Raw genomic sequence first — 18,940 nt, 5'->3', positions numbered from 1 at the left:
TTGTTTAAAAGACCCTAGCACTTCCACCCTCTCTCTCTTGCTTCCTCTTGCCATGTGATCTGCTTGTACCCGCCGGCTGCCTGCCGCTTTCCACCATGAGTAGAAGCAGCCTGAGGTCCGTGCCAGATGCAGCGGTCCCAGAATCGTAAGCCAAATAAACCTCTGTTCTTTATAAATTACCCAGTCTCAGGTATTTCTGTTATAGCAACACAAAACGGACTAATACAGGGCCCATCTCGCATCTCCCCACTGCTCTGCTGACAAGGGCCCCACAGGAGTTGGCAGAGAAGAACAGGGATACAAAGAGCCCTCTGCCCCCGTCCATAGCACAGTGATGCAGGAGCAACACTGCAAGCCTGCCGCTACACACTCAACGTCTCTTGTGGCCCTGGGAACAAACCCATGGTCCACGGTACGGGCAAGCATCATCACTATTATTCCTGCTGAAGAGATTGAGAGCCTCAGGCCTGGAAAGGCCAGAAGTCTTGCCCAAGGACAGGAAGCTTGTTAATATGAAGCCCAAACTTGAACTTGGGGCAATTCTTAATGCCAGGCTCTCCTAAAGGTGTGCAGCCATCCTCCAAAACCCAAGGCCACTGTGCCTCCAAATCTGGAAGGCAATGCTGCAATGGTTTTGCTCACTCACGAGCCTGTAGCATGTCACATTCTAGCTAGGCATGTAGTAGGGACAGTGTCCTCCAACTTGACTCTTCAACGACAGACGCAGGAGACAGTTACCTATGATGTTGTGCCGACAGTGGGGGCAGGTATGGTGCTGCAGCAGCCATGGGTCCACGCACTTCCTGTGAAACCGGTGAGTACAGGGGATAACCCGCAGCTCCTGGGAAGGGAGAGAGGGGACACAGCCTGAAGGGAGGGCACAGGCCAGGCAGAGGGCAGTTCTGCCTTCAGCCCCACATGTGCTTTCTCCTGTGGAGCCAAGTGTAGACACAGGAGCCCTGCTCACCATGCCAGTGCCCTTCCTCACTGTCTGCCCCACCTCCAGCTACAGGTCAGCTCAGTGCCCTGGATGCAGGGCCCATGGATGGGTTCTATGGAGAAGGAAACCGCTCACCAGCCAGCCCCAGCCCTCAGTGTTAAAGGAGCAGGAGCATACAAAAGCAGGCCTCTTCCCTGTAGTTGGAGGAGGGTGCGCACATTCATACTTCCACAAAGAGAAGACCAAAGCCTTGTGTTAGTGAGGATGGGAAACCTGGGGTGTGCAGAGAGATGCATCTCTGTGGTGGTAGCTGCCTCTAGGTACCCCAAATGGGGACAAGTAGAAAGGAAGATCCCTGGGACTTGTGATTGACAGGTACAGCAGAAAAGGGGCAAAGCTCTCCTGTCTCCTCCTCCCTGAACCCTCAACACTCACCACAGGGGCACATGGTTTATAACAAAAGCAGCCTATTTGGAGAGAATGTGGTGGCATTTTCTGGGGCAGAACCACCTCTGGACTTCCCGAGCCTAATCATCCTCCAAATTTGCTAATTTCGTCTTTTCATTTTCCAACCATTCTGGAACACAATAATCTTCAAACTAATACCTAACATTGTGCCTGACAGAGTACCAAGAGGTCTACTTGTATTTTCTCATGTAACCTTTGTGGTGATCTGGAATGTCAGTCAGTCTTGGGCCCACATCATAAGCACAGGCACAGAGAATGAAGTTGCTTGCCTAAGATCACAAAGAACCCAGGCAGTCTGCACTGAGTGACCATGCGAGAATCTGTTATCCTAAAGGCCTCTGCAAAAACTTTTTCATCCAACAGTCTACACAACAGTGGAACATTTTCATCAAAGGGACATAAAATGCTTGCAATTCTCAAGTGGTTTGCTCCCTGTTCCCCAATTCTGTGTGTATGTATATATATGCATCTATCTATCTAAGGACTAAACAAATGTGGCAAAAATGTTAACAACGGATGGTTCTAGGTGAATCATCATTCACCTAGATGTATATGACATATATCATTCACGGTACTATTTTTGCAACTTTTCTGAAGATTTGAAATTTCCAAAATAAAGAGCTACAAGGAAAAAGGGTCTTGTCTCTTTACAAGTAAAAACACCAAGTCAAGTATCAAGTTGAGTCTCAGAGTTTTCAGAAAAGTGATTCTAAAACAAAGAAAAAACACCAAGTCAAGTATCAAGTTGAGTCTCAGAGTTTTTCAGAAAAGTGATTCTAAAACAAAATTAAACTGTGTCAATGTTCTTAAAACCAGATGTTTTCTGGCCTACTGTATATTAAGGATCAGCTTATAAAATCACCTAATGTTCAGCTGGGTCCTCTGGAGAGCATGTCTCTGTGTGTGGCCACCCCTTCCCTGGGGAAACGGTTACAGTCTCAGGCCATCCCCTAGAAACCTGGGCATTTAAGCCCTTCAGCTCCTGCAGAGCTAGGGGAACAGGATATGGGCCCTGTCCTTGTAGGTGTGGGGCTCATCTGCTGACCCGCCCATCTCCTCCCCACCCAGGAAGGGCCCTGCCTCTGCCGTTACCTCTCCGTCGATATACTTCTCCAGGCAGATGGCACAGTCAGATGTGGAGCTACTGCTGAGTGTGTCCAGGGCCCCACAGCTTCCCTCCCGACGCCCCTTGTTCTTGGAGTTGAACTTTCTGGTTTCCATCTTCTCCAGAGCCTGCACGGCCAGCCTGTTCATGGAATTCTGCACAGAAGAATGTGGTCCATGTTAGGGTCTGGTGTGTACTATCAGAGGGAGTCACTCCCGGGGCCTTGGCACTCAAAGCACCAGGACAAGCAAACACTAGACTTTATCAGGCCAGAACAGACTTTTGAGAAATCACTCCAAATTCAGACTTCCAGAGCACATACTTTCCAGACCCCCAGTGTCCACAACATCAGGCCAGGCTTTTCCCAAGTGGCAGTACTAGCAGAGGTTTGTCCTTCCATTTGAAGGCAGGGGCCCCCTGCAAGTACTTGGCCCTGCTGCTTCCCAACTCTACGAGACTCTTGAGTTATTAACCCGCTCTACACCAAGGGTACCTCCTTCTTACACTGCAGGAAATTGTGAGGGTAAATGAGACAATGTGTGTAAGTCTCAGCACCTGGCAAATAGGATACGCTCCATAAACACCAGTCACTGTTCCGTTGGTGGAGGTTGCTAGACCCTCATGAGAACTTAAGTGATTCTCCCCCTCCTCAACAGCTTGCCTGCCAAGATCCTCCATCTCGCTCCTGAGACGTGACACTGACATACATTTGGGAGTCTAGATTCCTGCTTGTCTTCACACACCCTCCACCCCCACATCTTTCCTTCCTACAAACACACAGCCATGTGCCAGCTGGAGTACTCTGGCAGTACCCTGTTTATCAAGAGTCACCCGGACAGCTTGGTAGAGGCAGATTCGGATTCATAGTTCTGGGGTGGGGCCTGAGATTCTGCATTTCTATCAAGCTCCCAGGTGATGTTGATGCTGCTGGTCTCCAGCTTCTGTTTGAAGAGCAAGGCTCTAGGGCTCCACATTAACATTTAAACATTTCTTTCAAAAAGCTGACCGGAAACATCCCTGATGCTCATTTGTAAGACTGACTCTTTTGGAACAGGGAAGGCACAGGGCTGTACGTCTTGCTCTTAATTTTCTCCATCTTTGCTGTTTCTAGGCCACTGGGAACAGGCTGCAGAGCTCAGAGTCCTTGGCCACGAGGTTCCACTGTGGAGCCTGGTTTCTACCAGCAATGGGCAATGGGGTCAACGTCCATGGGCTGCTCTGAGGTATTACCTGACTGCGTCGCTGCTTCAGCTTGATTTTAACAAGGAGGATGAGGCAGACCAAGGAGACCACGACAAAGAAAGCCAGGAAAATCCCCATGTCAAAGTATTCGGTGGGTTGCTGGAACAGAACACAGACACAGTGAGTCACAGCCTCTCTTCAGCCTGGCAATCGCCACATGGGCTGTGCTGCCTGGTTGGCAAAAGGACGGGGTGATTGGGGTAAGTTTCCCTTAATTTGCAGGAAGTTCCTAGGGCTCTGCTCACACACACATGGTGAGCTCTCGAGGCCCAGGTAGTGTCTTTGATGTGACCAGGGGGAAGCCTGCAGCGGTCTCAGCCAGGCCCCCCATAGCCAAGGGAGCTCTACTCGTAAAGCCTGGCTCCCAGGGGAACAGCACGGATTGCGCTGTAACCCGTAAGAAGGGCCCTTCCAAATAAACACAAATAATCACATTTATAGGACAAAGGAGTGAGTGTCATGTTTTGAGGGAACAGTGATTACTAACCATATAATTAATGGTTTACAACAACTCAGAAAATTGTATGCTGCTTCCACAAATATCAGCTTCCACTACAGTGAGTCACATTTACCAAAGCGCTTTTTTCCTTTAAAAAGAAGCCAGCAAGTCAGTTCTGCAAACTCCCTCTTGTTTTAGTTCTTGCCTGTTCCCTCACAGCACACTGCTTCCTAAAACCTTGAAGCTACCTTATCTAGGACACGGACTTAGCCAATAGGAATAAAGCTTTGCTGGCTGGATGCTGTGTGTATTAAGATACTTTGTGCATGAGAAAGAAACGTCCTACATGTGAATATTCCAATATTTGTCAGGGGGAAATAAAACATATATGGGGCACCTGTCCTAGGTTCTTAGAATCCTTTAGCCTGAGATTTGGGCAGAAGAGATACCAGTCAAGGGTTAATGGCCAGCAGTGTCTTTTCGACACACTTAAGAGAAGCCTAAACAGTATTCAGGGGCCAGGAAATTCAATCCCAGTTCCAGACTCAAACGTAAGTTAGGGAGTTTCAATAAGGTAATTTGCCTTACAGGAAAAAAGAAGACATAGGAAGCCAAGCGCTGGATGTCCCATCCCTTCTGTCCTCCCTAGTCTGCCTTTCAGAGGGAGATGGGATGGAAGAGAAAGAAGGATAAGAGGTTACCAAGAAGGAATGCCAGGTGGAAGAGACCAGAGACATCTTAGCAGAAATCATCTATTTCTAGTAAGATTTTTCAAATTCCCTATAAAGATATATGGGTAAAATTTCTCCCTGGTCTCCAGTCCTAAAGCTGATCTAAACCTGCAGGAACCTAGGGTACACTGGTATTTCAGACAGAAAGAAGACAGGAATAAAAGCATGAAGCTCAAAGGAAATAAAGGCACTGGGCCAGCCGGTGCGGAGGCTCACTCGCGGAGGGCGGTGCTGGATCCTTGCTCGAGCCACTTTCTGCTTGTTGACGATGTTCATCAGCTTGATGGCATCTGCACCCTTCACATATACTACTGGCCTCTTGAGCGGGTCTTCTGAGCCCTGGTTTAGCTAACGAAGAAGAGAAGTCCTGGTTAAAACATGCACTTACTTTAAGAAGCAGGAGAGAGAGAACGGCCAAAGGAAAAGAACACTAAATGCGCATCTAGAAATCCTCAAACTCTTCAAGCATCATAGCCTTGGAGCTTCCAGAAGGGTGAGGCTGAGGATAACGCTTGTTTTAGGATGGGCTGGACAGGCTGAAGGTCCAGAAGGGTCATTGAAAATGCCTCCCTCTTCCCTAATTCCCTGCTCTATAAATCTCCCTCAAGTATGATGTCCAAACATGGACAACTAACTCCAGATGTCAAACGCAAAGTCCCCGAGATGAGGGTGACACGACTGTGAGAAGTGGAGCCAACTAAAGGAAGTGTCTCTCTCGGGAGACTGACTGCAGCACTGGCATGGCCCCAGGAGTTTACCTGGTCGATCGCTTCTGGGTTTTCAGACACATCAAAGATGACTGCAGTAGCTCCCCGCTGCACTGCTCGCTTGGCCTGGCAGAGTAAAAAAGAGCAGGTTGGCACTCTGGTCCTCTTACCTTTCCAAAGCTGGCCTTGGAAATCAGGCCTGTAATCAAAGGCAGAATCTGACAATTTACCAACTTATGTGATTTGGGGCACATTACCAACTTTCCTAAACCTCAACTTTCCCATCTGTGAAAATGGGGACAATGCCATCTATCTTGTATGGTCATCCTGAGAACCAGATGACTTAGAATAAATGAAAACTAGTAATTGGGTACTCAAGAAACCTTTGTCTCCTTATCCAGCCCAAACATTAAAAACAAACTACAAATCAACAACCTGCCCAGTCAGCATAGAGGTATTGTTTCAGTATTTTCTGCCATGAGTACAGAGCCATTGGCAACTAAACCAAATGCCTTTGGTCCATCTCATGTGGTCCTTCTTCCTTCCCCTGTCATCCAGTTAGAACAGCATATCAAATATTTCTGAATGAATCTCAGAATGGTCATTTTTAATAAATGGCATGAGCTGAAGACCTTTGGAGTCACCATCAGGGGGGAAAGCTACAAGAAATCATTGTAAATGGGGATTTAGAGCAGCTGGCGGCCAAACTTGGTTGCACATCAAAAACCACTTGGGAAGTTTGTAAAACAGATTTCCCGGCTCAGACCACAGAGACTGATTCAGCAGGGCTTGAGTCAGGCCCAGGAAACTGAGTTCTGTGAGCTTTCTGAGGATTCGGATGAGTCAACCACTTGGGCAAATATTGATCAGAGAGATGGAATAAGAATATTTTAGGAACAAATGAGAAGTGACAGGATTCTTTTGGGGGCGGGTGGAAGAATTCCTTCCCATCCCAACGAATCTTCTAGTTTCACATCCAGCTAAGTGGACACCAGGGTAGAAGCTGTGGAAGAGTAAGACATAAGATATACCCCTTGCTTTTAGGAGCCTGAATCTTGTTAGGGAAAGAATTTTTACCTCTCTAATGGGGGTGGAGTGGGGTACAAAAACAAAAACAGAAACCACCCTTCTATAAGATGGGCAAATGATGGCTAGTGCTCAGAGGTCAATAGAGTCACTACAGGTGCTTGAGAAAGAAAAAAATCCAAATCCCTTCCATAGGAATAATCCCTGTACATTGACATGGTGTAAGAAAGCCAGCATAGATGAGAACGTGGCTAGACCAATGGCTCCACCAGCCCACTAGAGGGCAGTCTCATCCCATAGCTTTTTCAACAAGCCAATTCCCTGTAAACTTTGTACCAAACAAGCAGGACCAAAAGCAACTTCTGTAAAACCCTCAGGGACACTGCAAGCTCCTCAGCAATTTAAGAAGCTCCGGCACCCCGGGTGCTGTGCTGGAGTCTGTCCTTGTTCTGCAGAAGGTTTTCTTTTTGAATTGAGATTCAGTGTATTTAAAGTCTCTGCCAATTGTCCACCCCACCCTGTTTTATCACCAGAGTACTGCACTAGGAGTCAGGAATGAATCCTGGGAGCTACTGCTGGCTCTGCCACTAGCATACAGCCACCAGTTGGCAGATCACTGAATCTCTTTCAGCCGCAGCCTCAGTTTCCCCATCTATAAGAGGAGGAGGGCACCTATGTCATTATGACTAAGGTCCCTTCCAGGGCCCAGTCTTGGCCACTCAATTGAGAGGCAGGGGACTGTTCAGAGCTACTCAGAACTTCAATGGCCCTGTCACCCCCCTCCAGCAAGAGAGGATACAGATGGCACACTGAGAAAATGCCAGGCCAAGATGGTATCACTTTCCTCCTCCATAAAGCTCTCTGGGATGCTAACCCCATGCCCGAGTCCAACAGCTTGTGGATTCCAGAGTTAATAGTAAGTAACTAGGCACTTGTGTTTTCCGCTCAGGTGGTATCCCAGTCTTTTTCACAAATTCTTTCCCCAGATGCAGAAGGGCCCTGAGGAACAGCACTGAAGATGAGGAAATAAAGAGGACCTTTCGTTCTTTTATTTGGCTTTCATCCCACAATCAAGTACATCAAACAGCACCCGCAGGTAATGTGCATTCAGATATGTCCTGATCGGGAGATCGCTACCCCCCGCTTTGATGCTGGCGCACCTGGAGAGTCTCAGGGCGTGGGATGAAAAGCTGTGGGATGTGGGGTAAGGAATGCCTTCCCAGCGACACACGCCTTGGGGAAGCCATTCGGCCACATGGCCTCCTGCCGCTTTCAGGTTTCCCTGCTCCATGAGAATGTGGAAGTCTCAAGGATTTGGAGGTTCCAGACGAGGCATGACCCATTTGAGACAGGCACAAAAGACATTTTTAACAAAATCTAGGAGGGCTGACCAGTCTCCTGGTTTCTACAGTGAATAGGATATGTCAAGAATAAGGTGCTTAAATCCCATTTACAGCTTGACTTCAGTCACAACTCAACCAGGCTAATTGTACAGGCTCCAAGGACAAGTATCTTGTTGGATATTCATAGTTGAGTACTCATAGTTGATTACTTTTTTCTCATAGTTGATTTACTTTTTAAATTATATGTAAGCTGCTATTAAAATAAGTTTGTATTTCTGGCATATATCAGGACTGGACAGGAGGGAAGTCAACCCAGGATCCTATTGGGAACTTGCCTGTTAGGAGCCGGCTCAGGATTTAAAACAGGCCATGAATAACCCATATTTGGAAAATGACACCTTTATTATACTATTCCCAAAGCAAAGTAAAAAACAGAACACTGCTTGATCACATTCTTCCCTTGCCCTACATTTCAGTCAAAAAACTGGTGAGGCAACATGGTCAAGGGTTTGGATCCCCATACCAGCCAGCTGCCAAAGATAAATTAAAAAAAATAATTGATGAGGCATCTTCCTTGAACGAATCTTCATATTTAGATCATTTACTATTTTACGTAGTCAAGCTTGGACCAGAATAGTATTTCAAAACAAATCTAAACTCTGGTCAGGAGACTACCAGTCTTGTGACCACCAGAAACCCTTGTTTTATAAAGTCACACACTTAACGTCCAGAACTCTCAAGATGAGGCTGTTTCAATGAAAGGATGGGAAAGACGAAGACTGGTAGATGTGGCTAGATGACTGTTACCAGTAAACTGGGCTACAGGTGGGGAAGGCACTTGCCCCTAAACTGTGCACAGATCAGAGTGGAAGAAAGAGCAAGAGAAGGGTGTGACAACAGAAAATGGAGGAAAGTCTTCGCCAGACCTCCCAGAAGCAGCCAAAGGCCTTGCCTTGCTGACCTCTGTATGCCCTTACTCTCGTCCCACCCATAGAGGTATCTTCACATCCTTTATCACCTTTGCTGCTTTGACCCTCACTCAGGCCAGGGCAGGTTGGCACCAGCCAGCAGGTAACCAGAAGCCTGGTGGGCAGAACAAGAGGTTGTCATGGTCCTTTATTTACCTTTCCAGGGCTGCAGGACCTGAGACTAGACGACGTCCATAGTCATTGAAACAAGTAGCAAAAGGGCAAATACCTGCATACTTACAAAGACATTTTGCAAAGTACGAAATTTCATCCCCTAGAAGACAGGGCCCTACTGTGGTGGGCACTTATCATTTCTATGCTTTTTCAATAAGCATTTATTATAAATGAAAGAAAGCCTATCTGGGACCACAATCGTGAACTATTGCTGGTAAAAAGAAAGTGCTTCCTGACCATGGATGTGGTTTTCTGGTATGGAAGTGCTTCTGTCAGTAAGATTGAGCCTAGAATGTCCTGATGCAAATGGAGCATTCTGATGAAAATGGTCCTGTCACCACCTTGTGGGCAGGAACACTTAAAGCCTAGAGTCCACAATTACCAGGAATTTCACCCAGGCAGGTATTCTCCCTGGTGGGTGCAGTTACACTGAGACTTGGTTTGGGGCTGGGACCCACCCGAATACCTATTCCCCAGAGCCTCTGGAGCACATACTCCATTTTTCACCTGTGTTTACCTGTTCCTTTGTCAAACACTTAAATATGGTGTCAAGGTGTAACCTTTATTATAGGAGAAATCAGACAGATGTAGTCTTTATGGGAAATAATCCAACAGATGACTAAAAATCTCCTTTGTCCCACATTCCTGATCATAGGATAACCAAGGAAGTTGGATTATTAGAAGTAATATGAAGACAAGACTCTTCTAGGCAGTTCTGATACACAGGGGCTCCAAGTACAATTTTTTGACTCTACTGAATCCGATTTTTAATTCTGCATTTTATTTTGCACTTATCATAAGCTTCCGAGTTACTAAAAATTTTTTGTAAATATTTTGAGCGGCTATGATATACTCCTTCCTACACTTTACTCACTCATGCCTTTTTGATATTTGGGCTTTTCCAGTTTTTTATTATAATAATGATGCACTGAATAAATCTTGGCTTTCATTTCTAATTTTCTTAGGACAGAGGTCCAGTGCCAAAGAATATGAAGATTATTAAGAATCTTAATATATATGGAATGATACCTGACAGGAAATAATAAAAAAAGAATCTTACTATAATCCACATAGAATTTTAATGCCCCTCCTTATATACCCACCCAAATCCTATTTGTCTGTTTTAATGAAAAGATAAGATGGTACAGACAACAGAAGACAAATTTGTCAACAGATTTAACTTCTGGGCAAGGTGGCCTGTTGGCTACGTGGAAGGAGGAAGTCAGTTTGAGAGTAACTCTCTATATGATAATACCTCACAGAAAGGTACGAGAGTAAACTATACCGAGTTGATCATACCTACTCTATTCGCCCTTCATGTCAAGCTCACATGCGATGCCTTTCCTAAGACTAACAGTGCTTCTCCTTAGCCAAGGGGAGCTCTTACCCATCTCTGAGCTCTAATATTTCTTAGGATTTCTCCTTTGCCACTCACTACTTTTTTCATATTTCTTGGCTTTTTACACTTACCACTTTGTATGATGCATTTTCTCTGAAAATATGGTCATCTTTAGCGTTTCTGCTATTTTTAAGAGTAATATGCCCTTGGTGTAAAAAATTTAAAGTATTCAGAAATTGAAAGCAAACAATAACTCATATCCCAGCTTTTTAACATGTGTGATTAATATCCTTCCATGTTTTTTTTAACCCATATATTAGCAGGAATAAAACGCACATGTATTACACAAAATGTTCTTAAAAATAAATTGGATGTACACTGCTCTTTACTCTACTATTTTTACCCTTAACTCAACAATTTACTTAACAATATTATATGCATTGATGTGGAAAATTTTTCATTCGTCTTACTAGCTACACATATCATTCCATTACATGGTTGTAACAGAGTTTATTTAATGACTGTTCCCCTGACTGGCTTGTAGGAGATTTCTACATTTTCTACGGTGCTGTATTTATATCCTTGTACTCTCATTCAGGTGGCATCTGCCCTTAAAATAGCTATGAGTGGTCCTTCTGAGTCACAAGGTATAGGCACCCTACACATAAATGTCTTGCTTAGGTGCCAGGCATACCCTTGGAGGCTAACAGAGACTCCTAGAAGCCAGGAGGTAGCTCTTACTGACCATGTTGGTATCCCTCATAAAGCCTAGCAAAGCAGATTGCCCTGGGCATGGTCCATTCTCAACTAACTAACACAGTAGGCGGGAACAGAGTTTAGTTCTATTTGTACCACCATTTATTAATTTAGTTGTTCAATGGGAGTTATTAACCAGTTACCATGTGTGCTAGGCCCTGGGGAAACACGGCAGTGAGCAGCAAACATGGTCATAGACCCTTGTCCTCATAGAGCACTCTGTCACAATGCCAGTACAGACCTCTCTGAAGAGGACAGGAGAGTCATAGGAAGAATTTGAGTATTTAGTTCCAAGGGCAAATGGGTAAGAAATTAAGGACATGGGATCACTTAGGTCATGTTTCTATGGTAGCTTTTCCCAAAGTGTGCCTATGGGAATGATAGGTTTTCCTGGTCACAGAATCCTTTTGCAGCAACTCCTGTCAACATCCTCCGTTCTGCAGAGCAGACTTTTGGACCCAGTGCTCCATGGTATATGGTATGCCCAGGTGAGAGGAATATCATCCCCTTAACTCACTCCCCCTCACTCTAACTCACAAGTAGAAGCCTGAGGGATGTGACGGAAGATCTACATTTTGATCTGGAAAACAATTACTAAATAATATATATACACCACAATTTAAATGGGATGGTTACTGGTATGAAAACATTCAATTACACAGTTCTATTTGACAACTACTTAAAAGGGCCACCTGTTTGCCAGGCATCCCAAGGAAGATACAAGTCAGGACCTTCTAGAAGTGTCTGTCGTAACACATTTGTGGCTGTCCTGGGGGAAGAGATCTTGATTAGCAAGGAGCAGGATGAGGCTGTTGAGGACTCTTCCCTTCTTACCCAAGTGAGTGTTCACTTGAGGCTCTCTTCTGACATGCTTACAGATAGTAGCTTGACCCAAGAGGGCAGAAACCATGACTGTGGAGTATCTAAAAATGTACCCAAGTCCTGGGGCTTGGTTCCTATGACTTGGTATCAGCATTCTGCTTTAGCTTGGGTTCCCAAGTTACTTTGGCAGTTTCCCAGAGCAGAGCACACTGTCCTGGACATTTGTGGGTCATTTCTTGCCAACGTGGGTGCACGGGGTCTTGTCATGGGCCTACCCTTTATATAATACTCACGTCCCTACAACCTGGGTTCCCTCCTCAAGAAGGTGCTCCCCCGCCCAAGGGCCAAGTCATAACCGCAGCCCTTCATCCTCACCCTTACACCCAACTGCTCACCAAGTTCTGCTGATTCCATCTTCCAAATCCATTCATTGGTTTTCCATCCCCACTGCTTCCATTCTGTGCAGGACAGCAGTCATGCAAATCAAAACAGTGTTCTCCCATGGGCACCACCCAGCCCAGCCTATCCTACCCTAACTCCAGGGCAGTCTCCAGGAAGCAGCAGCAGGCCCTTCCTAAATCACAGATCTGACCTACCACTCTCCTCAAATGACTCTGTATTGCTCTTAGGGCAAGATCTGACCTCCCTGCTGCTTACTGCTCCCAAACTCAACACCCTACCTCCCAAGTCTAACCAGACTAAATTTCTATTAGTTTTCTTAATGCTTATGTCCTTCCCTCTGAGGAACACATGACCTTTACCTCTTCTAACTCTCATTCGGCTTAGGTGTCATTCCCTTGGGATGCGATTCCCTGTGGCTTCACTGTGTTCTACCACTGCAGCACTTGAGACATCACACTGTCACTGTTTACTTCCAGTGTGTCAGACTTCTTTCCTGTTGAATTCCCAGAATCCAGCAAAGGGCCTGGCACAGGGGCAATGGCTGAGAAATGTTTGTTCATTCACCTAAAAAGGATCAGCTTTTACCCAAGGGGTTAGCACGCAACACCCCACGCCTGCTACTCCAGGCACTGGTTGCAGCTCACTCTGGTCACCTGATCTCCCGGGGTTCCTCTGACTCTTACATTGAGATACATCGTTCTCTACCAGATCTTCTTGGAACACAATATTCTTTGCACTTCAAATTTTCAGGATATGATTTATTAACTGTACCATCTTTTATGTTGCATTTGCTGGCAGGTCTTTCACTGGTTGTTAGTTCTAATGCAGGCATTATGTTTCCAGCCAACCTCGACCCCAGGCTCAAAAGGGGTTCTGCCAGGTTGCAGATCTTTATTAGGCGTTGTGTGCTCATCTCTGGATGTCAAAACTCTGAGGAAATAAGCCCTTGAACTTGCAGTGTTTGCTCCTTCTACTGTCTGGAGGATTGTGAGCCTCCCGTAGCATCCTGACCAAATGAAAACTGGCCAAATGACTATCCTTGGGCATGTCCAGAGGAGCAGAGTGCAGGAGATGTGGATTTTTACAGCTTCCTCCTATTTCACTAGGAAATTCTGGCTTTCCTCCAGCCTAAAAGACTGATGGAGTCCATCCTGCAACCTGTGGAGAAACAGGGCCACACCAAACAGGGGCTTGTCCCTGGGAAAGTGCGGGTCTTGATCTTGGTCTGCCCTCCCCACCTGGTGCAAAGAGCTGGAACTTGGCTCTCTGGGTGAACTGGCAGTAGATTCTACACAGCTTCAAAACTCCCAAACCCAATGGTGGCCTAATTTGGGGTAACAAGAGACCAAAGCACTGCAAGATGCATCCACCTAAGGCCCAAGCCTGGGACACAACAGCATTGTCGGAAACTCAGGGCGACAATAACAAGTCCTGCTTATGCCGCCACCACTGCTGGCCTGCTCCTGTGGTCAGGGAAGAGCAACTATTAACACCGATGGAGACCAACCTGCCAGTCCCAGGGACTGGCCACGCCTGACACCCACAGGTCTCTCTCTGTTGGCGGGTCCTACTCCAGTCCAAACAGCCAGGGCTCACTGGGCCCTTTTATGCCCCTCCCTTTGGAGGCCACTAAGTGGATTTTAAACCCTCCCTTCTCACTTTTTCCTTTCCTTAGTAGTGACCACCCAGGCACCAGGATCTTGAACATTCTGGTCAGCTGCTGTTCCCTGAAGCATGAGTCATGGCATGACACGGGACACTCTCGCCAGGCAAGGGGGCTCACAAGGCCTGTCTCACCAAGGTCCCTGTTTTCCGACAGAAACCTTTCATTCCATAGGAAATGAGGTCACGCACCAGAGAACATGGGTAACCGGTGAGAAAATCCTGGTGCCAGGAAGGGGGGGAGGTAGTGTTAGAAAAGAAGGGGAGGGGGGCAAACCAGACCTTAATACACACAAACCACCAGGGGGAATCACCTGCCACTCCTGGGTAATTTGTATGGGGGTGGGGGTGGGGCGACACACAGCTTAAAAATATAACCAGGTTTCTTTTAAAGTATATACAACATATACTCCTACATGATTTTACCAAGCCAAACCTGTAGGGCATCTGGCTAGTCTACTTTCCCAACTTGCAGCCCCTAATCCACTGCCTAAAGGAGACGAACACACAAAAGGACCACAAAGAGGTCAAGAGGGGTGGGGGCGGGAGGCCTGGGCAGCCAGGCAGGCTCACTTCCCGGGGGGTGGGGGTGGGAGGTGAGGGGTGGGTGGTGCGGCCCGCTCCACCCGGCTCCTCACTCCGGGGCTTGGCTGCAGCCTGGCCTGACCTTCCAGGTTTCCCTGGCTGGAGATCAAAGCGCCGAAGCCACAAACACAGTTCAGAACTCGGAGGCCCTGCGGCCAACACCCCTCCTCCCCGCGGCTCCCCCCCACCCCCAGGGTCCCTCCTCTCCCCAGCCCAGCTTCTTCTTGTTCCCCCGCCTCCCCCGCCTCGAGCCAGCCTTCGGAGCAGGCTCCCATCCCGCCTTCTCCGACCAGAGAAAGTGCCCTCCCCGCCGCCGGCCGCGCCCCTCCCCACCGGGAGAAGATATTTCTCGCCATAATTAAAGTCATTAAGCCTCCAAAGGCTCCCGTCGGCTGCAGGTTCTGAGCTCCGGAACGAAGATGATGCATTTTAAGTCCTAGTTAAGATTATGCTGATCTATTTAGGAGACATGTAGCAGCGAGAATTCAGCGGTTAAGTTAGTGGTTAAGGCTGCCTAAGTTTAAACAGTGTTATTTATTCTCAAAATATGTAGCAGCCCCACTTAATTTCTCCTAATTAAAGGAACCAACAGAAGAGGCTGGAGTCCGCGGCCGTGTCACGGCGCCATTGCCCAGGTTGGTACCCTTTTCACAATCAGAAACTATTGGGTGTCAAACGGAAATGCATTTCCCTAGATCTTAATCTTAAACATAGACGTTTAGACCAGTTCCAAGAAACACAATGATCCTCTTTGTTTTAACACCTGACAAGGAGCACCAAAACTCCAGGAAAGCCTGTCCACACCCTCCTGTTCCATGATCCTTCTGGATGAAGGCTGTTGTGGAAAATCGTCTACAGTTGGGTTGTTTCATGAGCTGTATATGCCTGGAAGAGAAACTTTTGACAGAACCTGGAAGCCGTTATCTTGAAGTTTCCAGGAGTCCCACTCCAGGTCAAATCTTATAAAGTCAGCAACTACAAACTTCAAAAAGGACCACCCCCTTCTGTGCATATGGTGACTAATTAATATAAACAAGTGTTAATTAGGTGGCAGAAACAGGCTTAACAAGGAACAACAGTGCCTGCAAGGGCTGAGGCCCCTACAGCCTCCCTTCTGAGGAGAGGAGGTGGAGGACAGGCTCTCTAAGAGCCCAGCTCTCAACCTTGGCCCACTGAGGAGGCAACTAGGAAGATTTTAAATAAGCATGCCTGGGCCCCACCCCTAGAGATGACAATTTGATCTATGTGGAATGGAACCCTAACAGCAATATTTTTCTAAAAGTTTCCCAGTTAACTGTAAAATTCAGGTGGGGCCGAAAACCTCTGACCTATCGCAAATTATGCAAAGCCTCTGGGATGACTGTCTCTGCACATTCTGGAGCCCCTCTCCTGTTTCAGTTGGATTGGTGTAGGCCCAAAAGCTATCTAATCTGCATTCCCCCAAATACTTCTGGTTAGGCAAAGAAAGGAGTTAGAGAATTCCTGAATGAGGTGGTAAACTGACTAAAAAAACCAAAGGATTATTTTGATTAGACAATTTTATTTCTATTAAGAGGAAGGTAATCTGGATGAAAGAATTTTTGCATGCCTGAAGCAGGCCTGCTCCTAACACTTGTTGGGTTTGGGACAAAGGCTAACAACCAGTAAATAAGATATATCCTACCCTTCTATCTTGACACATATACCTTCATAAGGACCTGAAAGGTTAGGTTCCAAGTGAGATTTCTCTAACTCCTTGGAATTCCTTGCTAGAACATGTCAGTGTGGAGACAGGTGACCCCTGGTCCACCTGCACTCTGAGGGGGCTTATACACATGCAGGTGGCCACCTCAGCCTCTGAGGCCAATCTCCATCCACCCTCCTTGAAAAGAGAGGTGTGCTGCCAATGCAGTGTGCCCCCAGGAGGATGGTCCTAGAAAAGAGTTCTGCAAGGGCTGGAAGCCAGCGTAGGGTCATCTTGGGGGAATTCAGGGATCCTGGAAATGGTTCAGAAGGGATCTTCCTCTTGAACTCCTCACCTATGGCCAGAAGCTTTAGAAGCAATGACTCAAGGCCTTAAAGCATGGTTCCCCTTGCCTGGTCATAGGGCAGTGCTGCCCCAAAGCATGAGTCTCCAAGAGAGGAAAATAAGGAAAATACCTATTTCTGTATTAGGTAAGGCACTGAGTGCTTCCAAATGGTACCGAATCTGCAATTCTGCAAGGAGGTGGTGTTGACCCCCATTTTACAGCTGGAGGCTCAAAGGTTACATAACTTTCCCATGGTCACTGAGCCACAAAGTAGAATGCTGACATTTGACCTAAGCCTCTCTTCATAATCCCAGGTCGGAGAAATATGTTGTCCCAGGGTTTTCTAAAATCAAGCATGATGGAAATATCTGCACATATATAAACCTGAACGCTTAACCTCAAAGTATTCTATTAATAGCTTATATAAGTATTGTATTTTCAGTCCCACAAATTCCAGATAGCTCTTATCCTAACCCATTTGGGCCCCTCTTTTTTTTTTTTTTCCTCTTGTGGCAGCTGGGCAGTTCGGGGATCTGAACCTGTGACCTTGGTATTACAAGGCTGCACTCTAACCAACTGAGCTAACTGGCCAGTCCTGGACACTCTCATTTTTAAAACTCCCTTTACAAATGTCATGCAGCTCAAATAGTCATTATAAGGAAGGACTTTTTTTCCTAGTTGCCTATCATAATGCATCACATCTTGCCCTCCCTGGGAGGTGGCAGGATGGAAAGTTTTCCTACTTTTGTACAGAGTTAGCTGCTTGAAAGTGCCTATCTGTTTAGTCAAAGGCTATTTCATTCAAAGGGGTTATATCCATTGCCATTTTAGCCAATGCAAGCTCACAAACAGTACAACTTTCAACTTCTTAAGGCTCTAAGCTGTTTCTAAATGGTCCCCTATATGGCTGGTTAGCTCAATTGGCAGAGCATGGTGCCAATAACACCAAGGTCAAGGGTTCAGATCTGTAAGGGCCAGCTGTCAAAACAAACAAAAAACCAAAATGGACGGACCCCTGTGTATCAACTCCTTTTATCTGTGACTTTATGTTAGTTGAGCTTAAGAGTGATATAGTTTCATTATCTATTAACCCCACACCCAAATCATTTAGAACAGTAACAGAGTCAAATCTCTTTCTCTAGACAAGAGTAGTCATAAACTCCCCTGCCCCCCATCCCTGTTATTCTCATCTGGGTGCAATCAGTTTGATGACACCATACAAAGATAGACTTGAGGAAGAATACAGCCTGAAGGTGACCTGAGGCTGGGCTGGCCAACCCAGGCTCTTTTTACCACTGCCATGGAGGAAAGGAAGGGAGAGGAGGTGCCACTTCCCACGGAGTGGGCTGACATCCTGGCTACCAGCTCTGTGACAGTGAGCATGTGACCACTATTCTCTGCTTCATTTCTTCATCTGTACAATGGGGATGACACTAATAGGATGTACTGTCACAGTAATGGGGAAGACTAAATGAAAAGACGCTTGGCACAAAGCCCCTAGGAACAATCACTACATGCATCACCCTTCTTTGAACATGGCTCATGCCCTATGTGTCTTTTTTGGGCACCTGGCCCTTCCCTTGACTTTGGATAAAGATTATTCTCCTTTCCAGGAAAGAGCAGAGGCACGCTAGCAGGCCCAATACCCACACAAAGTGGGCAGGCACTCAAAAGTCACAGTGAATCCACCTTCTGAAGGCTTCTGAGAGTTGACATGACTATGCTGCACTTCATACATAGTTTAGGGCAAGAAATGATGCTATGGCATGAGACCAACAGAGAGAAAGCAGTGGCTGTCAGCCCAGTGGCATCTTGAAACTTGGGGAGATTGTTAAAAATACAGGGGCAGACTCCTTCCTGACGGGAGCTGGGCAAGAGGTGGACTTGACCTCTGTAGGTTTGGAAGCGCCTCAGGTTAATTCTTAGGTGCAGACAAGATGGGTATCCACAAGTCCAAGACCCTAAGGAGGTTGGAGAGGGAAATCTGATGAGCTGACAACGTGCTTCTTGACCCAAATCATCAATTCCTTGTTCCTTACCTTCTAGAATGGCCAAATTCCTTGCTCAGCTACATTTTTGGTTTTCAAGAAATCCACTTAAACTATTCTATCTCAGACTTAAGGAATGCCCTTGTTAAAGAGAAAATGTGCCTTCAAGGCAATAAACAATTGAGCTTTTTGTGATGTCTGGGAAAGATACCCCCCTAAGCCAAAGTCTAGGTC

General features: G+C 46.5%; 1 protein-coding gene across 1 annotated transcript in view; it reads right to left on the bottom strand.

Moving 5' to 3' along the window:
- Positions 1-18,940, bottom strand: part of ZNRF3 (zinc and ring finger 3) — a 141,745-nt gene that overhangs the window by 4,083 nt on the left and 118,722 nt on the right. The window contains exons 3-7 of the mRNA XM_063087155.1: positions 5,684-5,758; positions 5,142-5,273; positions 3,744-3,854; positions 2,501-2,668; positions 739-841 (exon numbers count right to left, since the gene is read on the bottom strand). Of these exons, the coding sequence (XP_062943225.1) occupies positions 739-841; positions 2,501-2,668; positions 3,744-3,854; positions 5,142-5,273; positions 5,684-5,758 (589 nt within the window). The remainder of the gene's footprint in view (positions 1-738; positions 842-2,500; positions 2,669-3,743; positions 3,855-5,141; positions 5,274-5,683; positions 5,759-18,940) is intronic.

Source organism: Cynocephalus volans, chromosome 2 (assembly GCF_027409185.1).
Source record: "Cynocephalus volans isolate mCynVol1 chromosome 2, mCynVol1.pri, whole genome shotgun sequence".
Lineage (NCBI taxonomy): Eukaryota > Metazoa > Chordata > Mammalia > Dermoptera > Cynocephalidae > Cynocephalus > Cynocephalus volans.
The sequence above is the reverse complement of the archived record's forward strand: the minus strand, read 5'-3'. Positions and strand labels throughout refer to the sequence as shown.